The sequence below is a fragment of the Pimephales promelas genome, chromosome 21 (assembly GCF_988280905.1).
Source record: "Pimephales promelas chromosome 21, fPimPro1.hap1.1, whole genome shotgun sequence".
NCBI lineage: Eukaryota > Metazoa > Chordata > Actinopteri > Cypriniformes > Leuciscidae > Pimephales > Pimephales promelas.
Genome location: NC_142789.1, coordinates 24,754,757 through 24,767,101, shown reverse-complemented (window position 1 = coordinate 24,767,101; position 12,345 = coordinate 24,754,757). Strand labels below are relative to the sequence as shown.

Below are 12,345 nucleotides of genomic sequence, written 5' to 3'. Positions count from 1 at the left end.
CCGGAAAAGCGAGCTGGGTGGATACTGGATAGTCTCTATTTTTCAGGAAAACATCTTTATCTAAGAGTGAAGGGAAAAAGTGGAAAAGCAACAGATCTGAGGGGCGTTTTATGTTGTCGAATAAAATCTGAATCGTCTCTCAGGATAAGTCGTGCTGTAGGGGATGCTGGGGGTGGCAGAGATGACGGGCAGGTACGATGTTTGAAATAGATTTTTATTAAATATGTTATAGATAAATCTTCCTCCCTAGCCAGAGATGCAGCTATCTAACGTTACAGTCTTATTGTTTACTTTATTACTTTCCTTCTTTCTTTCCCCCAACCCATCTATTTAACTGTAAGTGTTAAATCTTTGTTTTATATAGAGAGAATAACAAAAATGGCATGGGGTTGCTAGACCAGGGCGGATGCTAAGCTAATTAGCCTCCCTAGTTGAGTTTTTCTGGGGTAGACACTGGGGTAGAGCTGGAAAGACATTCAACACACAGCAAATGTTTAGACAAGCCCTGCCATACTGCAGTTAACGCTAACTGTGTATATAATAGTCTACTTAGATAAATATAAGTTTACAAATTACATGAATTGTATTTATAATTTATTTATTTAATAAAATGAATTGTATTTCTGTAACGCTGCTATGTGCTTCTTATCCTTCAAATGCTAGTGTAGAGGTTTTTGTGCCTTTCTGGAGACCAAATTCCCAAACATTCCTAAACATTCCTGATCTGGATGCCCCCACAGACTATCAGGTCTTTTGGGAAAACAGGGATATAATCTGCTTCCTGAGATGTTCCTGAGCGCCTTAAAACTGACAATTATCATGTCTTAACAGTGTTAAGGGATGGACTTATTTACACATTAAATTTAAAGACATTTATATAATGTTGCAAAAGGTCTTTTTGGAGGAGCACAACCATTTTCAAACTTGATAATAATAAGAAATGTTTCTTAAGCAAAAAATTCAGCATATTAGAATGATTAGGATTATGTGACACTGAAGACTGGGTCGAGTTATTTTAAATTGTAATACTTCACAATATACTGTTTTTACTGTATTTTTGATCAAATAAGCACAGCCTTGATTGAGTATAAGAGACTTGTATCTACTAGGTCTCTTTGTTCATTGTTTGTTCATGTTAGGTCACATGCAGTACATTAACTAATGTTAAAAATACATAAAATGCATTAGTAAATGTTGAAATTACCATTAACAAATGCTGTTAAATAATGTTAACAAATAAAACCTTAATGCAAAACGTTATCCAAAACATTTCTTTTTGAAACTTTTATGCCACATACAGTATATTCTTCCTAAATGCATGTTGGATAAGCTGAGAATGTGTTGTCTACATTCTACACTAATGGTCATACACACACTCACAGATGGCACAGCTCCAGTTTCCTCACACAGTGTGAGACCCGACATTAAACGGTCTCCATCTCTTAAACACACAAATGATCTATTTATACATCTACAGTGTGTTGACACACAAGCAGATCTTTTCTTTTCAAATCACCATATTAGGGAATGTGTCTTTGGAATAGTAAGTCTGCTTTAATGCTGTGAAGGGAGTGAGGGGAAGTCTAATAGCCATATGACCTGTGATGTCAGAGGAGAAGTGTCTGGTGCAGGGAATCATGAGTCATTTGGGATCTTGTCTGGCAGTGTGAACACAGGCCACGGCAGGCTAATTCTGTTTGTGTGATGTAAACATTGGTTGAAGTCTTACCCAGTCACTCCTAAATGGTGTAACTTAATACCTTGCAAAGTGCCAGACAGGCTACATCATGGGTTTTTTTCTTTAGAGAAGCATCTAAAATTAAAATGACACTTTTATAATTGAAAATATTTTAAATTGTACAGCATCATTACTCTTCAGCGTCACATGATCCTTCAGATTTGCTGCTCAAGGAACATTTCTTATTATTATGTTGAAAAAAAGTTGTGCTGCTTAACATTTCTGTTAAACTATTATTATTATTATTTTCAGGATTTCAGAATAGAAGTCTTTTGTAACATTATAAACATCTACTGTCACTTTAATCAATTTAATGCATTCTTGCTGAATAAAAGTAGACATTTCTTAAAAAAGTGACCCCAAACATTTTGTAATAGTGTGCATATACAAACATTTGTTTGGTACTATAGATAAATCAAAGTTGTTCATAGACGTTGCTGATTGTTTCTCCTGACGTTGATCTGTTTCTGACAGCAACATGGCCAATGCCCTGGCAAACGCCTCGTGCGAACGGTGTAAAAGCGGCTTTGCCCCGGCGGAGAAAATTGTCAACAGCAATGGCGAGCTGTATCACGAACAGTGCTTCGTCTGCGCCCAGTGTTTCCAGCAGTTTCCTGAAGGACTCTTTTACGAGGTATACTTGCATTAAAACTGTCAGGTAGCATTTCATCTGGTTAAAGCGGTGATATTCTACATTTCTTTTGTTTTGTTTTTTATTAAATTATATAAAGTCCCTGAGGTCCAATTATAATGTTAGATTTGTTGTATAATGTTGTTTTGTGGAAACAAAACCGATATAAAATATAACATATTTGTTACAAATAATTCAAAAAATTATAACCAATTAAAAAATGTCTATAAATTATTATAAAAAATCTATTGAATTTAAAATGACATTTAAATTCAGTAAAAAATATTTTGGACTGGGTGAAGTGTTGAGATCTTGACGTTACAGTATGTTTTTTTTTTTCTACGAGTAGAATTCATAATTTGCAACTGATTAACTTTGAGACATATTCCCACTGGAGCCGATGTTATGTTTAATTTTTTCTCTCTTTTGTCCATAGTTTGAGGGAAGGAAATACTGTGAGCATGATTTCCAGATGTTGTTTGCTCCCTGTTGTCACCAGTGTGGTAAGAGATGCACATGCATAAACACGCAAACAGGTGATGTTATTGACTGTGCTAATTGTGAGTTGTGTCCCTCATATTCCCACAGGAGAGTTTATAATTGGGCGTGTGATTAAGGCCATGAATAACAGCTGGCACCCTGACTGTTTCTGCTGTGATATCTGCCAAGCCGTGCTCGCCGATGTTGGATTCGTCAAGAACGCCGGCCGGTGAGTTTCTAGCCAATGAAGGGAGACCGTGAGCATGTGATTGACGGGGTCCATACGTTAGGTTTGACGTGAAAACTGGTCTAGGATCAGCCCACTGATGAAATTATAATTTCATTAAAGGAGTAGTTCACTTCAAAATAAATTCTGTCATCATTTACTCACCCTCAAGTTGTTTCAAACCTGAAAGGATTTCTTTCTTCTGCTGAACACAAAAGAAGATATTTTGAAGAATGTCGGCAACCAAACAGTTGAAAAAAAAAAAAAAAAAAATACTATGGAGGTCAATGGGGTCCATCAACTGCAAGATGTCTTCTTATGTGTAAAGCAGAAGAAAGAAATCCAGACAGGTTTGAAACAACTTGAGGGTGAGTAAATGATGACAGATTTATTTCCTTTAATGAAACATGAGCAGTTCTGTTTATTCAATACACGTTTTTTTCCCTTTGAGATGTTCTTTAGCTCAGCTGATTGTGTATGGGGCCAAATTGATACATGTAAATGCAAATAAACAAAGTTGCCATCCGTGTGTTCTGATTGGCTGATGTGCATGTCTGTGTTTTCCAGCCATCTCTGCCGTCCGTGTCATAACCGCGAGAAAGCTCGCGGCCTCGGGAAGTACATCTGTCAGAAGTGTCACGCCATCATTGAGGAACAGCCCCTCATTTTCAAAAATGACCCCTACCATCCCGATCACTTCAACTGCAGCAACTGCGGGTCAGTACGGCAACAAGCGGTGCCTCTGCTGTGTCCATTTACTGAAAGTGATGTGATCTGGAGGTTGTATGTTTTACAGTAAGGAGCTGACTGCGGATGCTCGCGAGCTGAAAGGTGAACTCTACTGCCTCCCCTGCCACGATAAGATGGGTGTGCCGATCTGCGGAGCATGCAGGCGCCCAATCGAGGGCCGTGTGGTCAATGCCATGGGCAAACAGTGGCACGTCGAGGTTTGTGTGCTTTCTTTTTTTATTTTAAGCAAATAAAATGTTCAACACAGTGACGGTACAATATAATTTTAATCCGGGATGCTAGTTAATAAACAATAAAACGAAAAACTGTTTCGGGTCAAAATGCCAGCCTTGACAAGGGTATCAATGCAAACATCATAAGTAATGTCTTACGTATGTAAGCGGATCTGGGCATGGGATACCAGGTGTCCTTGAGGCCTTTCTTGCATGCCACATATGATATATGTAATATAAATCAAACAATTATACAGTAGAAACGGAGACGCACACAGTCAAATTGCAAAATGCATCAGATCAATATTAATGTATTCTATATAATAATTATGTAGTAAAACATTAAGTGATATTTCAGTTTCTGGAAATACTTCAAAACTGTAATAAGCTTCAAGTTTACTTGTTTACTTGACTAATTGCTTGAAAAAATAGAGAATTTAGGCTTCATCCTGTAATATTTAATTTGAATATTTTTTATTTTTATTTTTCAATTGTTTCATTTAAAAAAGATTAGCATATTATTTTTGACTCCTAAAATGTTGCGTTTATGACAACCCTATACTGAATTGAATAATATCTATTTAATTTTTACCAATTAAGACAATATTATACCAATCTTTTTCTTCAATGTGAGGTGTCCGCTGTGTGATTCGATTGGATGATCTGCCTCTGACACTGTTTTATATTTTATATGACTTATATTTTTACGTATATTTTGTTCAATAAATTCAGCATAAGACTTTTTTCAAAAACATTTCCCTTACCCAAAACTTTTAAATGGTACTAGTTTATATTTGAACTTCACTATGACAGTTTGTATATTTGTGTGTGTTTGCAGCATTTTGTCTGTGCCAAATGCGAGAAGCCTTTCCTGGGACACCGTCATTACGAGAGAAAAGGTCTTGCTTACTGCGAGACTCACTACAACCAGGTAACGCAGGCCTGTCTCGTCTTTCAAAGCCTCTTTTGAAAGCTATTATTTATAAATATTATAGATAATGAAACTTTTAGCTTTTAATGCGAGTGTCTGTTATGTCTGTTGCGCAGCTCTTTGGTGATGTTTGTTACCATTGCAACCGTGTGATCGAAGGAGACGGTAATTGCTGTTTACTTGAACATGATATTGACATTTTAGTTCTCAACCTTTAAAGCTTCAGTATTTATATAATAAAGCTTTGGAGTAGAGGTGTTATGGCTACGGGTAGTGCTGTTGTGAGTTAAGATGCTTTTGTGTTTTCTCTCAGTGGTGTCGGCTCTGAATAAGGCTTGGTGTGTGAATTGCTTCTCGTGCTCGACCTGTAACACCAAGCTCACTCTCAAGTAAGTTTTACACACACATACTCATCCTACATCACAATCTAGCCCAGTTTCCTTTTTCTGTTTGTGGCTTTTCGCTAGCCCTTGTTTGAATTTGTTCAGAAGTGTCTTTAAATTGGGTCTCCGGGGTGCTGTGAAGTTCTTTGGATCATATCGAACCTTTCGGTCCTTCTAACTCTTGTATTCTCTACTTCTGTCCCCTTCAATTCTCTCCTCCGCTCTCAAAATGCTCCCAAATTCCATTTCTGTTCCTCTCTCCCACTTCAAACCCAATTTCCCCTCCTTTTCATTGTCCCTGACGGTGGCCCTGCAGGGACAGATTTGTGGAGGTGGACCTGAAGCCAGTGTGTAAACACTGTTACGAACGCTTGCCGGAAGAGCTGAAACGGCGCTTGGCGAAACGTGAACGCGACTCTCGCGAACGCCGAAAGAAAGCCATCGCCGTCTGTCTGTAACCCTTTACTCTCTTTTTCCTTCTTCATGCTCATCTGCTTCACTCTTTCTTTATCATTGGTTAGTAGGGATGGACATGCCAGTCATCGGCTGATACTATTTTTCTTAAAGGGGTTATTAACTTTTTTTTTATTTTTTTATTTTATTATATTGTTGTCTGAGGTCAAATTATGACGTTCGTTTGGTTTTTGCATTCAAAAATATCAAAATAAATAAGTAATAGGCTATTTTGTACCCTAGTTTTGAGCCTAGCTCAAAAACGCTTGGATTTTTATGGGCGTCTCGACCGGAAGATGATAATTTTATTGTTTTATTGTGAATTAATGCATTTTCATATTTATTAGTTATCAACCGTAACATCAAAATCAGTGTCAGTCAGAATTTGAACACCGGTGCATCCCTGTTTTCCAGTGTTCATTTGTCAATTCAACATCATATTTTTGATATTCATCATCATATTGATGTTTTTCCCCCCATTTTTTGGTCATTCATAGACACATTGCACTCAGAGTTTTTACTAAAAATACGTACATATAATACAGATGAATTTATGCAACCGCTGAAACAGTATATCATGGATATAACAGTCATAACAATGTTATTTATTATTATACTATATAATAGTATTGTTTATATTCTATTATATGGTTGAATATTTTCAATGATTATTTTTAATAGTTTTAGTTAACAATAAAAAACACATAAAGAGCACACTGTAAGTAAATGAAATGGGTTGCATACTTTCAGAACATATGTGTCTGGCCTAACGCACTTTCCTAAAAGCAAGATTTGTGTTTTTAGGAACAAGTTTGTGGAGTTTGACATGAAGCCAGTGTGTAAGAAATGTTACGAGAAGTTTCCTCTGGAGCTGAAGAAGAGACTCAAGAAGCTCGCAGAGACCTTGGGCCGCAAGTAGATCTCCTCGCCATCTTTGGTGCTTTACGAATGAATGGAGACCAAACTAAATCTGGATCGCATTTCATTTCGGTCTTACTTTATCGTTCTTAAACTTTTTTTCCATGATAAAGTAGCCTGCAGATTTTCTTTGGTCTCGTTCTAACAGATTGTTCTTGTGTCTTAACACAATGCAACCAAAACCAAATACTTTTATAATGTTTATTGATATATACTCGCACGTTTCTGAAGATAATGCTAGTTGTAGTCACACTGTTCAGAGCATGTTTTTGACATCTGTTGCCTCATATGCATATCAAGGCTGAAACCCTTCCTGTGTCCGACCCTGGGTCCGACTTTGATCGGTTGATCTAAGAGTTGTATTTGATATTTAATGTATGCTCAATCCTCACATATTTCTGTCAGACAGGATCAAAAGTTAATGCATGATGTAATGAGTCTGGAGGAACACGACAACCTCTAAACCAAACTCTTCGCTCGACTGAACAAAGCGCTCAGGCTGTGTAATCTCCTCAACTTAAATGATCTTGCTTTATTAAAGCCCTTGCCTTGTTCTCGAAATATGCAATAAATGACACCACTTATATTTCTTCTAAGAGGTTTATGAACTGTTGACTGTCGCGCATCATAACATCCTTGTTTTTTTTTTTTCCCATTTTGTTTTATAAGTTTCGTTCCTTATTTTTCTGCAGAAAAAATGCCTTTTATACTCTTCAAATTTAATGAACTCACCCCTTGTGTGTTTTTATTTACATTGACTGCATTTACTATTGATTTATGTAACAATGGACTGAACTTAAACATGATTTGACTGTCCTCGTAATGGTTGATTTCATCATCTATTTTTAAGTATGAAAGACGTTAAAAAACCTCACTACATTTCTACTCTTCATTATATTTGTGTGTTTGTGCATTTAGCTACAGTATGTGCTGATTTTTATGTTATTTTTTTTATTTCCTTTTATTACAGTCAGACATTTCATTTGAATTTAAAGTTATATTTAGACCCATAGCAAAACTAGTTTATGCATTCACAGAATGACGCATTTTGGCAAAATATGCATTAATATGCTTGTTGGCAGCTTTTAAATAAATTCCACTGTTCTGTACGAAATATATTAATAAAGTATGCACTATTTCTGATTTCATTTTTTTTGTGATGGAGTTTTTGATCTCTTTTATTAAAGTTTTCAAGATGTATGCATTTAATCAGCCTGCATTTACATATAACGATCCATAAAATATTGGGATCTTGCAATCCAATAAAAATCAAAAACAATTGTGAGGAGGTTTTAAAATTGTAAAACAACCATAAAAATAGTTAATTCGACTCAATATGAACTGCATCGAAAGAGGGACCAAAACATTATTCAATACAGAATTACAAAGATAATCAAATGAGAATGAGTTTAGATTTGGAATGACAAGGGCTAAATGATGAGAAATGTTGGGTGTAATGCATTACTCACTAATTAATTAGAAAAAGTTGAAAAGTAAAGTGGGGATTACTCTTATTTTGTCTGTAATTTAATTAGTTACGCCTGATGTAATTTAATTACTGTCTAGATTACTGAACTATTCCATTTAAAAACATTCAAGGATTTAACATCAAATTTAAATGTCAAATGTAACCTCCCTTAGGTTAGTTCAAGTTCAATTTTATATGATTTATTTGAAAGAATTAAGAGTAGTTTCATGTCTATCCTTTTATTTGGTCGAGGATGATATGGAATTATTGCAATACATTTTAGAGAGAGTAATTAGTACTGTAATCTAATTACACTGTTGAAGATTTTTTTAAGTAACTTATCCAACACGGATAATGACTAATTTTTTACCTTTATGTGAATTATTCTTTGAAGGTGATGATTGTAATATACAATGTTCTTTAGGAAAATGTCAACAGGTGGCGCTGTTACACAAGAGCTGAAATTCATAGATGAGAGTCTTCACTAAAAGTTGCATTTCGTTTAAAAAGAGACCTTCAGTCCTCATTTTAAATACTCTCTTCCTCTAGTTTCGCTTTAGAATTAAAGCTGAGGTGCAGCATGGATCAATTGTACAAAAGATTTGGAGAAAAGAGAAGCAACACAATAACAGTTCTGGCTATTATTGTGCGGATTGGATTGAATAAGCAACTTCTCAATGTCACTGTACCGATTTGCCGTTTTACCGTCTAAAACTGCTTCTAATCACGAATAAAACAATACCTCTGATTCTATTACTGTAGCTCAATAGCAGAAGTGAAAATAGTAGAAAAATATTATCCGCCTCTGTCATCATTTACAATGGCAGTAATTTACATTCAGCGGCGCTAATTTCTGTGCTCTCGAGGGCTGCAGCAATTCGTCTTGTCCCTGCGAGCATCTCCTTCTCTGTGGAATCTTTTCAAATGAAAGGAGAGAAGGAAATGACAAAGAACAATTAGAGGCATTCAGAAACTTCTCAAAGAGAGCGATTGAAGAGGGTGGATTTGACTAGTTAGTTCCCTCAGAAATAATCTTCAACAATGCATGACGTCACGGGCTCGGCTGTAACCTCTGTGAACATTGTCATCCGCACAATTCGGATTATAGGGGTGTGTGTGTGTGGGTGTGTGTGTGGCCTGGTAAACCCTACATGGGGACAAAATGTCCTCACAAAGATGGCAATATCTGACACCCTTGTCCTTATGAGACATCTTTTGGTTTCCATGAGGAAAACAGCTAGAATAATACTAGGTATTGTTTTTTTGAAAATGTAAAAATGCAGAAAGTTGTCTGTGATGGGCAGGGTATTGGGGAGAGAATTTAAAGGAGTAGTTCACTTTAAAAAAAAAAAAAAAAAAAAACCTTTGCTGATAATTTACTCACCCCCATGTCATCCAAGATGTCCACGTTTTTCGAAAAGAAATTAAGATTTTTGATAAAAACATTCCAGGATTTTCTCCATATAATGGACTTCATTGGGAACCAAATGGTTCAAGGTCCAAATGAGAGTTTCAGTGCAGCATCAAAGGGCTTTAAACTACACCAGACGATGAATAAGGGTCTTATCTAGGACCCTTCGAGTCATGACTCGAAAAAAGATTTGAACAGGAGAGTCATGAACGCTCAACACAGAACAGAGCAAGGCGAGCATTTGTGCTTATAAAACTTTTTTATTTATTTTTGAAAAGACCGATCGTTTCACTAGATAAGACCCTTATTCATCGTCTGGTGTTGTTTAAAGCCCTTTGAAGCTGCACTGAAACTCCCATTTGGACCTTGAACCGTTTGGTTCCCATTGAAGTCCATTATATGGAGAAAATCCTGGAACGTTTTCATCAAAAACCTTAATTTCTTTTCGACTGAAGAAAGAAAAACGTGGACATCTTGGATGACATGGGGGTGAGTAAATTATCAGCAAAAGTTTTTTTAAAAGTGAACTACTTTAAGAGTAATATATTTTTTGCCTATATTATATATACGTATATACACACACAGTATATAGGCATATGTAGCCTATATGAGAAAATATATAACTCTTATCAACTTTTCATGTTATCTTTCTATTTTAAATTCTATAATTACATTTGGCCCCTTCAACCCTGTATACGTGTTTCCATCCTTATGTTATGGTAATGTTTCTCTCCACAGAGCGACCTTTTAATAAACATCTTTAATTTGTATATAGACGTGCTGTGCATAGACTTTACTGTCCCTGTTCATTGATTATGTTGTGCCTTAATGAAAGCACCATAAAAAAATCTTAAGTACATTTTTGAAATATAGGCTATGATACGGCTAGCTGGAGGCCGGAATTGTATAGCGTCTACTAATTAAGGATTTACATCAAAAAGGATATTTGTTCTGGAGCCTGCAGTGCATTTGGTTTGATGATTATGGTGTATGAAGATCACGCTGTGCCCAGAGGCCGATTCTAGTGCGAATGAGAAAATATAGAGCTTGTGTCCATAAGAGTATCCATCTTTAATTATTCATGCTGAGTCGGAATAGTCGTACTTGCTAGACTTTGTTATTCACCGATAGGACGCATTGATTGACTACCGTGGACGTTTGGTTCTCCTGCACGTGTTGGATCAATTTGTGTGTGTATGAGAAAGAAAGGTTAAAAAAGAGAGACAGACTGATGGAAACGGTGAGGTTCAGGACTGCGGGGAGTTATGGCGAAGGACTGAAAATCTATCATGGTGACAGTATGCATGGAAAACGTCAATATGTGTCACACACAGAAAACCTTCCGGGTGGATAAAGGAAAGCGACAAGCGCCGAGCCGGGGATCTGTGTGTGGAAACACAGGTGCACTCATGCTTATCGGGTTTCTGGATGTCCAAACATAGCCTGGTTCCTTTTTTTGATTAATATTATTGATCCAGCGGCGAAAATTACGGTAGCCCACTCATCCGATATAAACATGGCTCCTCCTCTGAGCCCGTATCAAAGTTGCTTTTCTTTTCACTAAAGTTTAGAGAGGGAAACGCTGTCTGAAGTGCGGGCGGCCAGGATGTGTGTGCTTGCATTAATGACATCTCTCCTATATATGCTCCAGCTTATGTGACCGAGAAGTGTTCTCCACATCTTCTACTTGTCAAATCTTCAACTTTTTGTCTCCTTAATTAGCATATTGAGAGGAGTACCATCATGGCAGGTGCTGAGCTGCTGGTTGCTGGTTTATGATTGTGAACTTGCTTTCTCAAGTGGAGAATTTCGGTTGCAAGCAGACATGTTCGTCGCAAGCTATTAAGCTAAAGAGGAAGCAGGATTTCAGAGTTGTATAATTGACACAATTATCCATGAATAAGTCGATTCTTTGTGCCAACACTATTCCTAGACGTTGCTTCTTTTCTACGTCCCATCAGGCCAGATCTCTCTCTCTCTCTCTCTCTCTCTCTCTCTCTCTCTGAAGATGAAGCCAACTGAATCTAAATGGGACGCATGTTTTATTCAGGAGAAAAGTGATATCGTGGCTTGTGCATCGGGGGGAAAAAGTGCTTGAGTGTTTTTGTTTGGTCTGGTGTTTGATTGGAAGTCACTAGTGAAGTGAAATTACTTTACCTATTGATTTTTCTGGCTCATTTTCTTACGATTTAGGAACACGGCCGAAAAGAAAACGCTTTTACGGATGTCTTAGTTAAGAATGCCATTAAATCTACAGGATGTAATGAACCTCTGAAGTGTGAGGGGTGAGTTAGATGTTGTAAGTTTGAGATGCTAGTGTTTAACTGCATCATTCATCAGTGTGATAGCTCAGTTTTGGGCAATTTTTTTGTGGTAAAACATGTTTCCTATACCAAGAAGTCATCTGGGAGGTAAATGTCATTAAAATGTATAAATGTATTCGCTATGTTTAGTTTTTAGCATGAAGGACGAATCAATCAATCAATCAATCAAAGAAAAAAAAATACACACGACATATGTGGGCTCGTTGACACAAATTTAGGCTATGTTTACACGGAAACGATTCTGAGGAGAAAACGCAAAAGTGCCGTTGCGTCATCACTTTTTATTCTGCGTTTAGACGAGCGTTTTGTGTGGGGAAATCCGCATGCAAATGGTGACGCAAAAGTGTGTGAAATTCAATGAAGTATGCACTTCAGGCGGCTAGGAGTACATAGCCTACTACATCAACAAGTCCACGCGCC

At 36.8% G+C, this 12,345-nt stretch overlaps 1 protein-coding gene across 3 annotated transcripts; it reads left to right on the top strand.

The window, feature by feature from the left end:
• On the top strand, positions 1 to 7,870 carry lims1 (LIM and senescent cell antigen-like domains 1). 3 transcript variants are annotated; one of them, XM_039673820.2, is made up of 11 exons: positions 1 to 192; positions 2,213 to 2,372; positions 2,806 to 2,872; positions 2,958 to 3,078; positions 3,643 to 3,792; positions 3,872 to 4,022; positions 4,876 to 4,968; positions 5,085 to 5,133; positions 5,282 to 5,357; positions 5,668 to 5,801; positions 6,609 to 6,701. In XM_039673820.2, coding segments are annotated over exons 1-11 (1,032 nt in total). In that variant the 5' UTR covers positions 1 to 163; the 3' UTR covers positions 6,611 to 6,701. The 3 variants fall into 3 exon arrangements, with proteins under 3 accessions (XP_039529754.1, XP_039529755.1, XP_039529753.1); XM_039673821.2 differs by lacking the exon at positions 5,668 to 5,801 and having other exon boundaries at positions 6,609 to 7,870; XM_039673819.2 differs by lacking the exon at positions 6,609 to 6,701 and having other exon boundaries at positions 5,668 to 5,809.
• Positions 7,871 to 12,345: the final 4,475 nt, after the last annotated feature.